Genomic DNA, 19090 nt, shown 5'->3' on the forward strand with positions numbered 1-19090 from the left:
TCATATGTTCATTCTATGAATTGAGTTAGAAACTTAATTGTTGACTGTTGTTTATAGGCATTTCTTGGGAAGAAGTCAAGAGAGTACAGATTTGTACCCTTTGATACTAAAAGTACAGTCAAGAATGGGATGGTTTTTGATCCTACCAAAGAACACCTCTATGTCATGACTAAGAAGAAGGTTGGTACAGTCTAATGTTCACATGTAAATACATGGGCTGCAAAACCAAAGCCTTAGGGCTCGTGCACACATCAGTGACTTTTCTGTGATCTCACTCATAATATTACCTATGAACACTGTCATGACCAAAGAATGATATCTAAACATCCTTCAACCATCCAGGAGCAATTTAATGATGAATAATATTTTTCCATTAAGATGGAGCACCATGTTACAATATAAAAAAGATGATTAAACATCAAGTCCTATATTAGTCATATATAACAGACCGCACTAGGATAGACTTTTTAACCCATAAACAACCACAGTATTGGTTGAAAAACAGTGACACAAGGTCTAATATTCCATGCAGACTCCTATGGTTATTTAATGTAATATAGTGTGCCAGTATTATTTGTTGTCACTTTCTTGTTGATAATGCATGTGGTATATTGCAATTATAATACTGTGATCTGCTAAGTGACCTTGTAATTGTGGTGTACTTTAATGGTGCATGTACCCACCAATCCCGAGTGCTATACTTACATTCATTGAAACACCTTGTTGTATCTAAAAAATTGTGAACATATTGTTTAATAAATTTATTGGAATATTAGACCTTGTGTCACTGGTTTTCAACCAATACTGTGGTTGTTTATGGGTTAAAAAATATAAAAAACATAACTGAGTCTTCGAAAAAACATTTAGATTTTAGGTTAATGGCCTGGAGACTGCCCAGATCTCTATCCCATTAAGGCCATGTACCCACGGGAGCTTTCTCCTGCGGATTTTGCCGCGGAAAACCTGCGGATTTATCTGGATTTTCCAGATAAATCCGCAGGTTTCAGCATGTACAGACACTCCCCATGTTATCCTATGGGACATGGGGAGTGTCTGTGTCCACGTTGCGGAATGTGCGGCTGCGGAATATCCTGCGAATGTCCCGCAGCCGCACATAACTGCATGTCAGTTATTCCTGCGGCTTTACCTGCAGAAATCCTGGCGCTCCACTATGGAGATAGAGGCTTACCTGCCTTGATAGTAGACCCCCGTCACTTTCTTTCGGTGCAGAGGACCTCACGGCAGTGGAGCTAGGAGCAGGAAGCAGGAGATGGGCGGGGCCTGCACGCGCTCCGGTCATGTGACAGCCGGACCTAGTGCAGGCCCACCCACCTTCTCCTGCACAGTGCAGATGCTGACGTCCGGACAGTGAAGTGCTGCGTGATGGAGGGAAGTATGAACTCCCCCATCACTCAGCACTTGTTCTGCATTGAGGATGCAGTGCCGAAGCCATGGTACTGTATCCTCAATGCAGAATGCCCACACCATATCCGCAGGAAATTCCACAATAAAACCGCAGCATGGAAACAGACAAAGTTGTGCTGCGGATTTCTGGGAGCTCCTGCGGAATGTCCTGCAGATATAACCGCAGGACACTTTCCCCGTGGGCACATAGCCTAAGAACCTCTAGTCAATTCTCAAAAAGTAGTTGGACAAGAATGAATTGCCATCAGTCAGGATTTGGCCCAGAAGCTGATATCCAGCATGTTTGAGCGAATTGCAGAAATCTTGAAAAATAAGTGACAAAATCTTAAATATTATGTCTCTGCATAAATTTGGTGTATCTATAAATAAAACTATAAAAACATATAAAATGCTGCTAATTGTACTTCAGTAACCATAGGAAGAACATCTGATTAAAAGATCTAAACGCCAACATTTGAAAACCAAATTTGTTTCAGTCTCAAACCATTTGTCTACTACTGTGTATAGAAATCCCCACATCACTGGCTCCTAGTAGTATTAACCACCACTTATCCTGAGAACAGGGTTCTTAAATCCCAGTCTGTGAGATTGTCAGAGATGGCTGAATACATCGCTTGGCTATCTTCCGGCATTCCCATAGACAGTGTATAGACTGGTGGCTTGCCTGCTCCATTCTGACAGGGCATTTCAGCACTCTATTCTTGAGTTGGGGCAACCCCAGGTTCATCTCCAGCAAAGCCTTTCACAATATTACCTGAATGTCAAGTTTACATGTGTAATGGGAAGTGGTTTCGTAGTTTATTGTACACATCTGTGAGGTATTTATGCATATTATGATGATGGTAACTTCTCGTCTGCATTGTAAACTTACCATCTTGTACACATAGGTGCATCGTGTTCCTGTTCAGGACTGTCACCGATATTTGAGCTGCAATGAGTGTACTCAGGCAAAGGATCCTTATTGTGGGTGGTGTGTAGTAGATGGAAAGTAAGTGAAAATGATTTTGTGGTCATTGTGTAATCTAAACCATAGCAGCCACTGTGCCATGAGTGTTGGAAATGGAGAATGGTTAAAATGTTTTACTAAATGACTGCATATCTTATACGCAGTACAGACAGCACTATTAATTAATGATGAGTGAACACTACCATGCTTGGGTGCTCAGTACTCGAAACAAGTAGGTCGGACACTCGGACGGGCTTGACTCGTAAAATGGAAGACCATGGGGAACTCAAGCAGTTTTCATGAAGATCTTCTGGAAAAAAATTCTTGTGATTCGGATTGACTTCCATTATACTTGGTACTCGAGTCTAGTATGTTCAAGCCTCAGATCTGCTCATTTCAAGTACCGAGAATGGTAGTGCTCGCTCATCACTACTCTGTATTTAATTCAAACCAGACATGTTCCCAATCTGACTATGTAGATCTACAGAGTGTACACTATACATACTTTCATATTATGTTTGGCATACAGTACAGACCAAAAGTTTGGACACACAGTCTCATCTCTAGAACAACTGTTAAGAGGAGACTTTGTGCAGTAGGCCTTCATGGTAAACTTAGCAGTGGTTTCCTAGCAGCTGTGACAGGCAACAAGCAGAAGAGACTTGTTTGGGCTAAAGAACACAAGGAATGGACATTAGATCAGTGGAAATTTGTGCTTTGGTCTGATGAGTCCAAATTTGAGATCTTTGGATCCAACCACCGTGTCTTTGTAGAAAAGGTGAACGGATAGATTCTACATGGCTGGTTCCCACCGTGAAGCATGGAGAAGGAGGTGTGATGGTGCTTTGCTGGTGACACGGTTGGGGATTTATTCATAATTGAAGGCATACAGAACCAGCATGCCTACCACAGAATCTTGCAGCGGCGTGCTATTCCATCCGGTTTGCGTTTAGTTGGACCATCATTTATTTTTCAACAGAACAATGACCCCAAACACACCTCCAGGCTGTGCAAGGGCTATTTGACTAAGGAGGAGAGTGATAGGGTTCTACGCCAGATGACCTGGTCTCCACAGTCACCAGACCTGAACCCAGTCGAGATGGTTTGGGGTGAGCTGGACCGCAGAGTGAAGGCAAAAGGGCCAACAAGTGCTAAGCATCTCTGGGAACTCCTTCAAGACTGTTGGAAGACCATTTCCGGTGACTACCTCTTGAAGCTAATCAAGAGAATGCCAAGAGTGTGCAAAGCAGTAATCAAAGCAAAAGGTGGCTACTTTGAAGAACCTAGAATATAAGACATATTTTCAGTTGTTTCATATTTTAAGTATTTCATTCCACGTGTGTTAATTCATAGTTTTAATGCCTTCAATGTGAGTCTACAATTTTCAGAGTCATGAAAATAAAGAAAACTCTTTGAATGAGAAGGTGTGTCCAAACGTTTGGTCTGTACTGTACATTCATACAAGTTTTGGGTTTGTGATCTCACCAATGGGACCATCAATGGGGGTTTAACTGGAGGGGTAGTCACAGAGGAGTGGATAGGGTGTGATTTTGGGAAAACCTACAAATTGCCATTTCATCTCTTACCTGTATTATCCTTATGCAGTGATTTAACCTAGAAACTCCCCAAAGTGGACAATATGGTCTATTGATTTAAGTGGGCAAGATGTAATACTATTTTCTCCAGTCAGATACAGGAGATATACTGTATGTACAGTTTCTCACACTTAAGCCCAGCCATGTCCACAGTTTGGCAGATATTTCAGCAGAAACACCCAAACACAGCTTCCAATTGTATGTCATACATTATAAAACAATTTTTGCCATCTCAGAAATGAACTTCCTGTTTTACCTTTCACGTCTATTCATTTAGTTAAACATTTCCACTTACTAGTTTTATTACCCTATCATTTTTAGATGCACCTTAAAAGAACATTGTGGTCGAGCCAGTGACCCAAATCATTGGCTATGGAGTCCTGATGGTGTTTGCTTGAAGATTGACCGTGCCCAACCAAGTAATATGAGTGTTGGACATCTTAGTGATGTAAGTAGTTACTGCTTATACTGTCCTGTATGACACAGGCGTTGTTCTTCTGGTGGTGGAGGCTCCTTCTTAAACTATATAACAGAAAAGTTATGGGTTTTTTTCAAATGAAAGCAGATTTATTTTTTTTAAGCCTAAAAATGATTACATTTGCTTACATATTGTAATTTTAATCATAGCTGTAGAAAGACATGAACCTCACAACCAAAACTTGTATACGTTAATCTATTGCAGCTAAGCAGAAATGTACAAAACAAATGATGAGGTTCTTAGTTTAGCCCACTGCCGCTACACGATGAACCTCTCAGTGGGTCCCCGAAATGAAAAGTGCAGCACCTTGCACCAACCACCCTGATTGTGCACCAGCAGGGTGGGTGACCTAGTGTCCCATAGCACCTGTGCGAAATAGGCAGAAACTCTCATGCAGTCTCCTGCTAATTAAAAGTGCCTGGGTCACACCGGAGGAGTGTTGGTCCAAGTCATGTTCAGTTTTGTAATTTTTATATAGCCGCGATAGAGTATTGATATAAGTCATGGATTATATGGTACATGTCCTTTTCTAAAGCTACCATATTTTTTTGATTATAAGATGCATCAGACCATAAGACACAGCTAGGTTAAAGTGGCTGAAAATAGTAAAAAAATAAAAATTTGATGCATTGTTATGGGGGAAATTTACTGCTGACACTTATGGGGGTAATGTCCCCCGTCCTGGACCTCTTCCAGGTATACATATCCCCAATACTGGTATGTATGGTCCCTATCCTGTACCTATCTTTATATATATATATGTCTCTAATCTTGGTATATATGAGCCCCTTCATGGGGTTATCCTGCTATATATGTCCATCATTTTGGTATATATGTCTTCCATGCTGGGCCTGGTATATACGTCTCTCATCCTGGCATATATAACCCCCATCCTGAGCCCACCCTGCTATACATGTCTCCCATCCTGATATATATGTCCCCCATGCTGGGCCCATCCTGGTATATACATCTCCCATCCTGGTATATACATCTCCCATCCTGGTAGATTGATTACCAACCTAGCCGTGGTCAATAATCAAGTGTCCGTGCAGCGGTAAAAAAAACGTTAAAGACTCTGCAGAACACTTCATTATAGACAGCGGGCACCCCCCAGATATATATATATTATATACACACACACACACACACACACACACACACACACCAGATCGCATCCACATACTCACCACATCCAGTGATATCGCTTGCTTCTCGGCGCGCATAAGAACTTGCGACGCTGTGCAGTGGCTCTTCCAGGACCTGCTTGAGGATCACATTGCTGGAAGCATGTAGTATCTCCGGATGTTGAGAGTGTGTGCGTGCGATTGTACAGGTATATTTGATATCGTGAGTGTATGCGATTAGATGTGTGTGTATGCTGTCTTATGTGTGAGTGTATGCGATCGGATGTGTGAGTGTCGGCCGGACGCAGGGGAGGATGGTGTGCTGCACAGAGATCCCAGGGAGGAATGATATGGAATCTGATGTGTGTGTGTCTGTCTATATGAGTGTATGCTATCTGATGTGTGAGTGTATGTGTATATGTCAGTGTGCTATCTGATGTGTGTGTGTTCTGATGTGTGTGTGTGGCGACCAGAAGCAGGGGAGGGCGACGTGCTGGTAGATCTGGGAGCCACACAGACGCCCAGGGCTGGTAAGTATGACGATCTTGGGAAGGGGGAGGGTTCTGCTTTTTGTGGACAGTAAACTTACCCCAAACCATGTCTCCTCGAGAATAAGACCCCCTGAAAATAAGACCTAGTGCTTTTTTCGGGGCAAAAAACAATATACGACAGTGTCTTCTTTTTGGGGAAACAGGGTATGTCACCCATCCTGGTATATATATGATCCTCTTCTGATGCTAGCAACTGACTTCGGCTTGTAAGTGGGGCAGCACATGAGGTAATTGCCATTCGCTCAAAGTTACTTGCTGACATCAGTTGCCAGCTTAATCCACAATAAATATTCATATCCTAACCTACTGTATCCTCACCTATCCCTTGTAGACTGTGAGCACTCGCTGGCAGGGACCTCTATCCTCCTGTACCAGTCTGTGCCTTGTATTGTTTATGATTATTGTACTTGTCCCTATTATGTATACCCCTTTCACATGTAAAGCACCATGGAATTGATGGAGCTATAATAATAAATAATAATTGGTCCCCACACCTGAGATTATGGGTGTGGGCAGCAGTGAATATTAATATTCTTTAATAGCTGACACATGTGATCGCCCCAGTCGCTGCAGTAATCAGGCGGCTGGAGCAATCAGTGTGTCCGCTAATAAAGAAAATGAATATTCACTGTTCCGCACACCCCCAATCCTGGCCACCTCTTGGCATCAGTGCTGAGAGGTGAACGGAATTATGGATGTGGGGAGTAGTGAATATTCACTCTCTTTAATAGCGGATACACGTGTTCATCCCACAGAGACCTTGCTCCTGCCTCCTGGAGCCAGCTGCACCACCACAGCCCCCCCCTTTCCTCTGTTCTACAGCAAGCCAAGTACATCTAGACTACGAGACTCCCCTTCCCCCCACCCCTTCATATTTGGGGGTGGGGGGGAAGTGCGTCTTATAGTCCGAAAAATATGGAAATACAGTATGCTATATCGTGTATTTATTCTACATTGATTTATGGAAATTGGCATCCTTCTTCCCAACATATCTCTCAATCGAATTCCCTGATATGGCTCACATACACTGGAGACAGTTGTAGAGAAAGTCATTAATAGTATTTGAAGTGTGTGGGAGAGTACACACCGAAAACCCACACACAAACATGCATTACATAAACTGCATTCATAACATTCAATGAAAGGCTGAGAACTGCTTACCTCTGTGTCCTCTACCTGTAAAGCATGTTTTCCCAGTTTTTTCCTTCTAATAACCATGGGAAAAAGTTAAGGCATGAATTCTGTTAATATAAGTAATAGCACAGTTGTTTTCAACATGCTTTTCATATTTTATTTTGTTTGTTATGCAAATATATTTTGAAGTCCCTTTGGTTAAACAAATCGGAATTACTTTTACTGTTACAGGTTATGTTAAGTGTGACGCCATCGATATTATTGCGTAAAGATGACCAGCTGACTTGCAACTTTGGAGGACACATACGTCCAGCCATTTTGGAAAGTGATGGATCTTTTTCTTGTCCTCACCCTCATGACATTTCCGCTACTTTGCCAGGGCTTGGTAAGTAAAATGATATAAAGGAAAATACAATATATAGAGTACTGTGTGAAAGTTTTGTGTATGTGTGGAACAAATTCTGCTAGGTAAGAAGACTTTTAAACATTGAAATGAAATGTTTTTAGGTGATATTATTTTTTTTTATCAGTTAGAACAAATGAGATGTAAATCAAATCAATATTCTTTGTAACCACCCTTGTTTTCAAAACCACAGCCAACCATCAATTCTTCTATGTACGGTCATACACAGTTTTTGAGGGAAGGTAGGTTTTTCCAAACATCTTGGAGAACCAACCACAGACTTTTATGTCTATAATCTTGTGCAAATAACATTAACGCTGTTATTTTTAAAACCAATCCTACCTTTCAGCATTTTTTACCTACCCTCCTAAAACCTCTGCACAACACTGTGTGTGTGTGTGTGTGTACATAGATAGACAGATGGATGTGTGTGTGTTTGCACATATACACTTAAAATATTTCTACATACACATTTGCATAAAGATAAATGAAAATAGAGTGTGTGTGTGTGTGTGTGTTTACACTCTTTAGCATTGAAGTTGCAATACCAAGAAGGAAATGTCATGGAATTATTGAAATTATAGGGCTAATGGACATGCTAATGATATACAAAATAAGGAAATGGAAACAAAATTTGAAAGATATCTTGATTTATTCAATATCAAGTCTGAGTGCTATGTGCAGAAATGCACTCCCACACCTTGGCAAGCCATCATTGAGGTTATTAATGGTTGTCTGAGGAATGCTGTGCCTTGCTTAATGTACTTGGGCACACAAATCATCATAATTAACCACTAGCAGCTACTTTTGTAATTGCTGATCAATGACGTTCCAGATGAGAGACAAGTCCGGAGACTGCAGGCATGGTAGTTTTAGGTCATGAAAGATACGGTAGCACAGGTAAACATTGAGGTTTACATTGTTGAATGGTTCTGGGGACAATTTTTAGAAATGGCCAAACCATTGGTCTCACAACAAAATAAGTATAACTTTGAGCTGTTTGTGTACCTCAAATGAGACTGGAGGAGTATGGCTACTCTACTAGAGAGCAGGAGTCCCTACAGGTGGCAGTCGGTAGCATTCACACAGACAGTGCAGTCTGGTCCAAAAAACTGTGAAGTTTTATTACTTCCGTAAGACTCCAGTTGTTAAAAACCAAAAACAAAACTGCTTCTTTCTGGAAAATAGTTTACGTACCAGTAAAAAAGGAATATCAATGTATCGTCACCAGTTCGGATCACTGTCCTTTCCCTCTCATTTTCAGGCTGAGGTTGCCAGCATTAGTGGATTTCTCTTCCTCCCACACCCAGACCATGGTCCCCCCATGCAGCAATCCAGACCCTTCTCCTGGCTGTTTGGTCAGCAACAAATGGTACTCTGCAGCTCCCAGCAGAATCCACACATTGTTCTGTTCCCACAACACACAGAACACCACGTGAACCCATTTCTTGCTTCAATTAAAAAGCTAGGCAAGTTCATATAATCAAACCCTGGAGATCTAGGATTTAACCCCATCCCACCTGACTTTCATATACACCCCACACCATAATCCTGGGAGTAAGACCTGGGAGTATGACTAAACATTCCATTTCTTTGTCGCTCCATTGGGAGACCCAGACAATTGGGTGTATAGCTATTGCCTCTGGAGGCCACACAAAGTATTACACTTAAAAGTGTAAGGCCCCTCCCCTTCTGGCTATACACCCCCAGTAGGATCACTGGCTCACCAGTTTTGTGCTTTGTGCGAAGGAGGCAACACATCCACGCATAGCTCCACTTTTTAGTCAGCAGCAGCTGCTGACTATGTCGGATGGAAGAAAAGAGGACACATATAGTGTCCCCAGCATGCTCCCTTCTCACCCCACTGTATGTCGGAGGTGTTTGTAAGGTTGAGGTACCCATTGCGGGTACGGCGGCAGGAGCCCACATGCTGATTCCTTCCCCATCCCTTTTTACAGGGCTCTGGGTGAAGTGGGATTTACCGGTCTCCAGGCACTGAGACCGTGCTCCATCTACAGCCCCTGGAGAAGATGCTGGATGGAGCGGAGTACATCAGGGACATGGCCCTGCTTCCTCAAGGTACTCTGTGTCCCCGTGCATTTGGCGCTCACACCGCAGCATGCTGGGTGTTGTAGTGCGCCGGGGGACATCAGCGCTGCGGCGCCTGTGCCATGGCCTCATTCAGCTTTGCTGAAGCAGGCTCACTTATGGGAATTGGTCGCGCCGGCCGCTGGGACTGCGGCGCGGCTGGCACTTGTAGTGCGCCGGGGACTTCAGCGCGGCCTGCGCTTTTACGGCGGCCGCGCTGATAACTAGAGTCCCCGGCTTTTGCGGCCTGCTTCCGTTCGTTCCCGCCCCCAGACCTGCCAGTCAGGAGAGGGGCGGGACGCTGGCCACTTCCAGGAATCGGTCGCGCCGGCCGCTGGCAGCGGCGCGGCTGGCACTTGTGGTGCGCCGGGGACTTCAGCGCGGCCCGCGCTTTTACGGCGGCCGCGCTGATAACTAGAGTCCCCGGCTTTTGCGGCCTGCTTCCGTTCGTTCCCGCCCCCAGACCTGCCAGTCAGGAGAGGGGCGGGACGCTGGCCACTTCTATGAATCAGTCGCGCCGGCCGCTGGAACTGCGGCGCGGCTGGCACTTGTGGTGCGCCGGGGACTTCAGCGCGGCCCGCGCTTTTACGGCGGCCGCGCTGTTAACTCGAGTCCCCGGCTTCTGGGCCTAGTCTCCCTTCGTTACCGCCCACAGCCCTGACAGTCAGGGTAGGGGCGTGACGCTGCATAGAGCAGAGCTGAGAGCTGGAGTATGTTTTGCATACTCCACCCCTCTCACTGTGTGCACTGTGAATCCGGATTCCCGCACTTTCTCAGGCACGCCCACGGCTTCCTTCTCTACAAGGACACCGGCAGCCATTAGTGTCAGTTTCTGTACGATACAGAGACAAGTGTGGAAGACCCTGGCATTCTGATAGTCACACAATCGCTGTAACAGGCGTTAAGCAGCACCTGTGGTGCTAACCCCACTAGTGCAGAAGTGCACTTATAGATATGCTTGTACTATATACATTGCACTGTTTGGTCGCACGTTGTATATACCCTCCTGGATTATGCGGAGGAGTTATCAGCATATTCTCTGTGTAAAACAAAGGTGCAGAACCACATGTTTTTCTATACAGCTGGTACAGCATGTACGGCTATACGGCCGGCAGGTACATAGACTCCCATTGTATGCACTAATGGCCAGGGGATGAGGACGGTGTCTGCAGTATTTACTGACAGTTTTTCTGAGACTATGGCTATGATACTAGAAGCCTAGCAGTCCGGACATGTCTCTCACAATATGGGCACTGTTGAATCATTGATCCATGGCCCCCCTCAGTGTGAATAACTAACAGCTCCGGGAATGTCACACGCATCCCAGAGTCACGGCTCTGCACGGACGTCAGTCCCAGACAGCCTAAGTGGGCTCGCTATGAGCGGCCTCGGTTTCATCAGGGTCCTAACAGAAGGACTCGCTGTGTAATGAGGCGGAAGTAGCGGCTCAGGATTCTGATCCTGAGACCGCTCTCAATCTGGATACACCTGATTGTGACGCCATAGTAAATAATCTTATAGCGTCCATCTATAGAATGTGGGTTATTTCTCACAGCTCCTCCAGTGGAGGAGTCAGCTTCACGTATTTTTCTGGACCACTCTGCCTTCAGAGAGGCAGTCCAGGAACACCACGCTTATCCAGATATGCGCTTCTCCAAACGGCTTAGGATACACGTTATCCCTGCCCCTGACTTGGTCAAGGACTGGACCCAATGTCCCGAGCGGCATCCTCCAATCTCCAGGCTTGTAGCTAGATCCATAGTTGCAGTGGGAGATGGAACTGCAAACTCAAAGATGCCACTGACAGACAGATGGATCTCTGGTCGAAAGCCATCTATGAGGCTGTCGGCGCACCGTTGGCTCCGGCATTCTCTCCCTTGGGGCACTCCAAGCTATTTCAGCTTGTCTTACACAGATTGACACGGTTACACGTACATCTGTGCCGCAGGTGGCATCCTTAACCTCTCAAATGTCTGCATTTGTTTCTTACGCGATTCAGGTTGTCCTGGACTCTGCGAACCGTGCGGCGGTAGCCTCCGCTACTCCGTGTTTTTAAGCAGAGCCTGGTCTGCTCGTTAAGTGAATGGAAGGCAGATTCTGCTTCCAAAAAAGGTTGCCTAACCAGTTGCCTTTTTCTGCTGACCGACTGTTTGGTGAGCGTTGGATGTAACCATCAAACAGTCCAGGGGTAAGGATTCATCCTTTCCTCAGCCCGGACACAACAAACCCCAACAGAGCAAGAGGCAGTCGGGGTTTTCGGCCTTTTCGAGGCTCGGGCAGGTCCCATTTTTCCTCGTCCAATGTGGACTCAAAAGGATCAGAGGAGCTAAGATTCTTAGCGGGCTCAGTCTCGCCCAAAAAAGCGACAGTCTGAAAACCCGCTTCCAAGGCGGCTTCCTCATGACTTGCGGCCTCGGTCGGTAGCAGGCTCTCCCGCCTTGGCGATATTTAGCTGCCATAGGTCAATGACCATTGAGTGTGAGACATTCTGTCTCACGGGTACAGGATAGAGCTCACTTCTCGTCCTCCAACTCGATTCTTCAGAATTTCTCCACCTCCCGGCCGGGCCGCTGCTCTTCTGCAAACAGGGTGCACTCTATAGGCAGAAAGAGTGATGACTCCCGTTCCTCTTCAGGAACAAGGTCACGGTTTTTACCCCAAATTCTTTGCGGTACCTATAACAACGGGCCGTTCCGTCCCGTTCTGGATCTAAAAATGCTCAGCAAGCTCGTGGACACCAGGCGGTTCCGGATGGAATCCCTCCGCCATGTCATCGCCTCAAGGTCCCAAGGATATTTCCTAGCATCATTAGGCATCAAGGATGCTTATCCACACGTGCCGATTGATCCAGAGCACTAGCGTTTCTACGCTTCGCACTGCCCGAACGTTGCGCTGGAGACTCTCTAGAGTTTTGGGTGGATCATCAACTTTTTAAAGTCAGATCCGACCCCGACCCTATCGATAACATATCTAGGCATAGAGTTTCTTACTCTCTCAGCGATAGTGAAGCTGCCGCTAGACAAACAGCATTCACTACGGGCTGCAAGCTCTTCTTTAAGAACCAGTCGCACACATTGAGACGCCTCATGCACTTCCTACGTAAGATGGTAGCAATGGAGGCAGTTCCTTTCGCGCAGTTTTACTGCGTCCACTACAATGGGACATTCTCCGCCAATGGGACGAGGAGTCGACGTCCCTCAACAGAGTCGTCGTTCTTTCTCAGGCGGCCAAGGAATCTCTACGGTGGTGGCTTCTTCTCACCTCTTGGTCAAAAAGAAGGTCCTTCCTATCCCCGTCCTGGGCGATAGTTACGACAGACGCGAGTCTATCAGGGTGGGGAGCAGTTTTTCTCCACTACAGCGCTCAGGGTACGTGGACTCAGCAAGAGTCCACTCTTCAGATCAATGTTCTTGAACACAGAGCAGTGTATCTTGCCCTACAATCCTTCCAACAGCGGCTGGAAAGCAAGCATATCCGACTTCAGTCGGACAGCTCCACAGCGGTGGCATACATCAACCACCAAGGAAGAACGCGCAACCGGCAAGCCTTCCAGGAAGTCCGGCAGGTTCTGATGTGGGTGGAAGACACGGCATCCACCATATCCACAATTCACATCCCAAGTGTGGAAACTAGGAAGCTGACTTCCTAAGTCGCTGAGGTGTGGCCGAAAGAGTATGGTCTCCTCACCCGGACGGGTTTCAGGAGATCTGGCGCCGCTGACAGAGGCCGGACGTCGATCTAATGGCGTCACGGCACAACAACAATGTGCCAGCTTCATGGCACGGTTTCACAATCATCGAGCTCTGGCGGCAAACGCCTTAGTTCAGCATTGGTCGCAGTTCCAGCTACCTTAGGTGCCACCTCTGGCATTGTTGCCCAGAGTACTGCGCTAGATCAAGACCGACTGCGGCCGCGCCATCCTCGTCGCTACAAATTGGCCGAGGATGTTGTGGTACTCGGTTCTGTGGTGCCTCACGGTAGGCTAACCGGGGGCACTACCAGACCAATCAGACTGGCTGTGTCAAGGGCCATTCTTCCATTTGAATTCTACGGCCCTCAACCGGATGGTGTGGCATTGAGTCCTGGAACCTAGTGTCGTCAGGATTACCTCAGGACGTGGTTGCCACCATGAGACAGGCTAGCATACCAACGTCCGCCAAGATTGACCACAGGACGTGGAAGATGTTCTTATCTCGGTGCTCGGCGCAGGGTGTTTCTCCCTGGCCGGTTGCATCGTCTATGTTTCCTTCCTTCCTGCAATCTAGGTAGGAAAATGGGTTGTCGCTCAGTTCCCTTTAGGGACAAGTCTCAGCGCTATCTGTATTTTTTCAGAAACGACGACTTCCTCAGGTACGCACGTTCCTACGGGGAGTTTGTCTTCTCAGCACTCCGTACAAGCGGCCGTTAGAGCCCTGAGATCTGAACAAGGTTCTAATTGCTCTCCAGATGCCGCCTTTCGAGCCTTTGAAGGATGTCTCCCTTCCCGTTTGTCACGGGAAGTGGCCTTCTAGTAACGGTCTCGTCTCTTAGGAGAGTTTCCGAGCTAGCAACGCTCTCATACAAACTCCCTTCCTGGTCCTTCACCAGGACAGGGTAGTTCTGCGTCCGGTTCCGGAATTTCTCCCTAAGGTGGTATCCCATTTTCATATCAATCAGGATATCACCTCACCTTCTTTGTGTCCTCGTCCAGTCCATCAATTTCAGAAAGATTTGCAATCTGTTGGTTCTGGTGAGAGCACTCAGGTTCTACTTCCCGCATGGCGCTCCTGCGCCACCCGGATGCACTCTTTGTCCTTGTCGCTGGTCGGCGTAAACAGTCGCAAGCTTCCAGATCCACCCTTGCTCGGGGGCTCGAGGAACCAATTCTTGAAACCTACAGTTCTACTGGGCTTCTGGTTCTCTCAAGGCCGAAGGCCCATTCTACCAGAGCCGTGGGTGCATCCTGGGCATTACGGCACCAGGCTACGGCTCAGCAGGTGTGTCAGGCACCCACCTGGTCGAGTCTACTTACTTTTACCAAGCATTATCAGATGCATACCTACGCTTCGGCAGACGCCAGCCTAGGTAGATAAGTCATTCAGGCGGCGGTTGGCCACCTGTAGGAGAGGGCCGTTTGACGGCCCTATCATGAGGTATTCTTTTACCCACCCAGGGATTGCTTTTGGACATCCCAATTGTCTGGGTCTCCCAATGGAGCGACAAAGAAGAAGGGAATTTTGTTTACTTACCGTAAATTCCTTTTCTTCTAGCTCCAATTGGGAGACCCAGCACCCGCCCTGTTTTTCTCGGGGTTTTTCTGTTTTTTCGGGTACACATGTTGTTCATGTGGTATGGTTCAGTTCTCCGATGTTTCCTCGGATTGAATTGGTCTTTAAACCAGTTATTGGCTTTCCTCCTTCTTGCTTTGGCACTAAAACTGGTGAGCCAGTGATCCTACTGGGGGTGTATAGCCAGAAGGGGAGGGGCCTTACACTTTTAAGTGTAATACTTTGTGTGGCCTCCAGAGGCAATAGCTATACACCCAATTGTCTGGGTCTCCCAATTGGAGCTAGAAGAAAAGGAATTTACGGTAAGTAAACAAAATTCCCTTCTTATGAAGGCCTCTTCAATACGTTTCCCACATAGTCTTCAGACCAGTTTACTGCTAGCATTCCATCCATGACAAAAGTAGGACTTCTCACTGAGGAAGGTAAATCTCCATGGCCATCCTGCTCTGCACCATGCTGGCCTTTGAGAGAAAAACGTAAGGTCATTGGAACATCTGTAGCTGGACGTCTAACTCGTAGCCCAATGTTGTGCAACTTACGGTTTGTATAGACATATATTGTTAGGTTTTGTATGAGTTGGGCAAGTTCACTAGCAGTACAGAATGGATGAATCGTTGAACCAGTGGTTCAGCCATTTTTACAAATTGTCACAGGAGCTGTTTTTCAACACAACAAGCCGCATGTTGCCTGAGCTATTCCGCAGCCAACATGGCTTAAACGTGCTACCATGGCCTAAAGCGACTTTGGACTTGTCTCCCATTACACTCATCTGCGATGTCATTTGTAACAATTGCAAAAGCAACTGCCAGCAGTGGATCTTGATGACTTGCGAGTTCAAGTGCATTTAGCATTCCATAACATTCCTCAGGCAACCATTACAGGGAATCTGTCAAAATATTTTTTGCCATCTAATCTGAGAGCAGCATAACGTAGAGACAGAGATCCTGATTCCAGTGGTGTTATCCTTACTGGGCTGCTTAGTGTAATTTTGTTAAAATCACTGATTAATCAACAGTAGATTATCATTAGAGAACTACTTGGCATGCTGCCAGGTATCCAGCATATTCATGAACTCTGTATAACTGCTAGATCTGCAGAAGAAAAAACATTGATTTTATCAAAATGACTGCAAACAGCTCAAGTAAGTGACACAACGCTGGAATCAGGGTCTCTGTTTCTACATTATGCTGCTCTCAGATGGGGACGCAAAAACCTGGTGACAGATTCCCTTTAATAATCTCATTGATAGAGTACCAAGTTGTGTAAATGCGGAGATTTATGTGCATGGTGCCCATACTCCATACTGAATAAATTGAGAGGCTTTGAAAATTTTGTCCCATATCCGTTATTGTTTTTGCGCCTGTTTTTATTTTCTTTCTAGTTTTGTGTATGTTTTTATTCCTTCATCTGTACCCAGTTCATTGCTCTATTTGCTCCTTTTTGAAGTGTATTTTAGTTTTTCTCCTCGGTATTATTTTCCCCCAGCTTTGTGGGTGGAGTTTAGCTATTGCAGATGTTTTAGCCTTATCCAGCAATTGTGACTTTAAAAGGTCACAAAATTTGGTGCAGCGTCACTTCAGTTCCTCTCTGGGGTACTTTTCAGTTAAAAAGAAAAAAAAAACCAAAACTTGCAAAAACAATTTGATGGGAAAAAGCCAAATTTTGACTTTGTTCAACCAATACTACAAAACCAAAAAGAAAGTGACTTAAAAAATGCATATAATGACACTGTATTCACTCTTCCATCATTCACATATCATTGACTTGTCTGTCGATCCTGTGATTTTCAGAATTTCACAACTTTTCTCTCTTGGTGTTGGTTGCTCTTGGTGTGTGTATATATATATGTGTATATATCTCGATAGATAGATATAGAGAGAGATATATATAGATATATATGAGAGAGATATGTATATAGATATATATATATATATGTGTTTATGCGTGTATATGTACTTTATATAAATGTTATTGTGTTTTTGAAAAAAATGTAATATTGCTGGGTAAATTTTTGTTTTACCACAGATTATGTTAATGTTAATATTCAACTATTTGTGAAAAATGTGTTCTTCGCTGAATACACCTATCAATTCTACAACTGTGAAGAGTCAATGAATCTTTCAGAAAATTTGCCGTAAGTAGTTCCAATATAATTCAGCTTGGCGCTTGCTTTGCTTCCACTCTAGAACAGAAGTAATATTACATGTGTCTTTACCTCCAGATGCATTTCTTGTGTAACTACACAATGGGAATGCCAGTGGGACGTAAAGAGCCATAAATGTGTGGACATGACTGCAAATAATGAACCCTCAATAATCCGCCAGGTAAGACTCATAATGTTTTGCAATGTAACCCTAAAATCTTATCTGTTTGATTCAAATGTCAACCCAAACTGCATTGGGCCTTATTCACACCACAGTGACTGCTCACATCCGCAGCTAGTGTTTGTGCTTGGTTTTATGTACGTTACCTTTCTATAATGCATGGGGTTGAAACGCTGAACTTAGTAAGAGGTATCCACATATTTAGGGTGGCCAAATGGTATGTATTTTGGAGCAAAGGGTATCTTTTCCCATTCCTATTTTCTGTGGTTACCCTGTAGCCCTGCAATAACTAAATGATTGTCTCAACTATCTATCTAGTGTAACGCTGAGTATAGAACATGAGTAGTAGGTGAGTAATACCACAGTGGCAGATGTCTAGTTGGCCCAAAGCGCATACTCTTACATTATATGAAGTGGCAATAGATGTGCAATAGGAGGTAATGGTTTGGGAAGGCTCACATTGCTGTATTGCTGCGTATTTTTTGGATTTCTTATTAATGCAACACATTTTTAGTGAAACAATGGGATTTTGTGAACTGAACTAACAGTATCATATTTGCCTGTGAACTGATAGTTCTGTCTTGAGACCAACAATCGGGTCAGAAATTGTGGCTGTAATTTGAATGATAAAATACAGCTGCATGGTGGTCATACAAATCGACCGCTACACTCTTTCTGGTTACTAGGCCTCATTCAGACGTCCTTTTTTCATGTATGTGCTCTATGCAAGTCTTTCATATTCTGCCTTCGGTGGTAAAGATTTTGCGTTACTGATATATTCTTTCAATAAGTTGCTTTATTTCAATTTTATTGCATTCTTCGTCTTCCTCTAATTATTTTGTACCACTGTGTATTTTGCATGTACCACTTTCTTCATTTTTGAGGATAATCAATTAATCATTTTTTTTTTTAGGAAGAAGATTGTCCACAGTTCTTCCAACCAGTTCCTCCATTTATTCCAATGGATCTAGCAAACACTATCCAATTTTATGGGAAAAATCTTGAACCTTTCCAAGTAATGTATCATTTACTGTTCTTTTTCTGTTGTGTTTTATGCGTTTTTATTTCACTTTGGTTAGAAGTATGAAAAGGGCAAAAGGAAACACTAAGGTAATAGTGTAACCAGGGGGAAATAATTTTGTTTCCAGTCATTAATAAGCTAGATGACCAGCAAGATGTGACATATATCTATAACTTGCTTAATGGATTAGTAACTCATCCTCTGCAGTCAGTTTGTTGTTTGTTTTTAGTCTTTTTTCCCTTTCTTATGTATTTTTGGTACAGATTTTATTTTTTTTTATGCATTTTTGTAATGCGCAAACACTAATTTTATTTTTTTACATGCAGTCAGTCTCCCCATAGAAGGCTATAGGGAAGAATGCACTGAAGAAAAAACCCACAGTTCAACTATGGGTTTTCAAAAACTCATGTTAATTTTGTTTGGATAGTTTTAACTTGTCCTAGAAAAACGCGTTTATGCTGTGTGGGATTATGGTTTAGGGGGTGGATTATTGCATCACTGCAGACAACACGAGTTATATAGCGGCTATAAAAAAAAAATATAGTATTTTAAAGGTGGTATCAATATCCAAACAAAGAGCCTCATGATTATACCTTAGGGTCTCACATAAGTCATACTGGTAAAAGGTATAATCTGACCCCCCAGAATGGCCAAGAGACGGCACACTCCAAATTCAATTTAAATAGACAAAGGAAAAAAGAGCTATTACGTGCAATTAGAATTAATTTATTATT

General features: G+C 44.4%; 1 protein-coding gene across 1 annotated transcript in view; it reads left to right on the forward strand.

The window, feature by feature from the left end:
* Nucleotides 1-19090, forward strand: part of LOC142302402 (plexin-B2-like) — a 335800-nt gene that overhangs the window by 234276 nt on the left and 82434 nt on the right. Inside the window, exons 6-12 of the mRNA XM_075343449.1 lie at nucleotides 58-180; nucleotides 2313-2413; nucleotides 4288-4414; nucleotides 7485-7638; nucleotides 17037-17145; nucleotides 17233-17335; nucleotides 18249-18350. Coding sequence (XP_075199564.1) covers nucleotides 58-180; nucleotides 2313-2413; nucleotides 4288-4414; nucleotides 7485-7638; nucleotides 17037-17145; nucleotides 17233-17335; nucleotides 18249-18350 — 819 coding nt within the window. The remainder of the gene's footprint in view (nucleotides 1-57; nucleotides 181-2312; nucleotides 2414-4287; nucleotides 4415-7484; nucleotides 7639-17036; nucleotides 17146-17232; nucleotides 17336-18248; nucleotides 18351-19090) is intronic.

This window comes from Anomaloglossus baeobatrachus, chromosome 4 (genome assembly GCF_048569485.1).
Source record: "Anomaloglossus baeobatrachus isolate aAnoBae1 chromosome 4, aAnoBae1.hap1, whole genome shotgun sequence".
NCBI classification, from domain to species: domain Eukaryota; kingdom Metazoa; phylum Chordata; class Amphibia; order Anura; family Aromobatidae; genus Anomaloglossus; species Anomaloglossus baeobatrachus.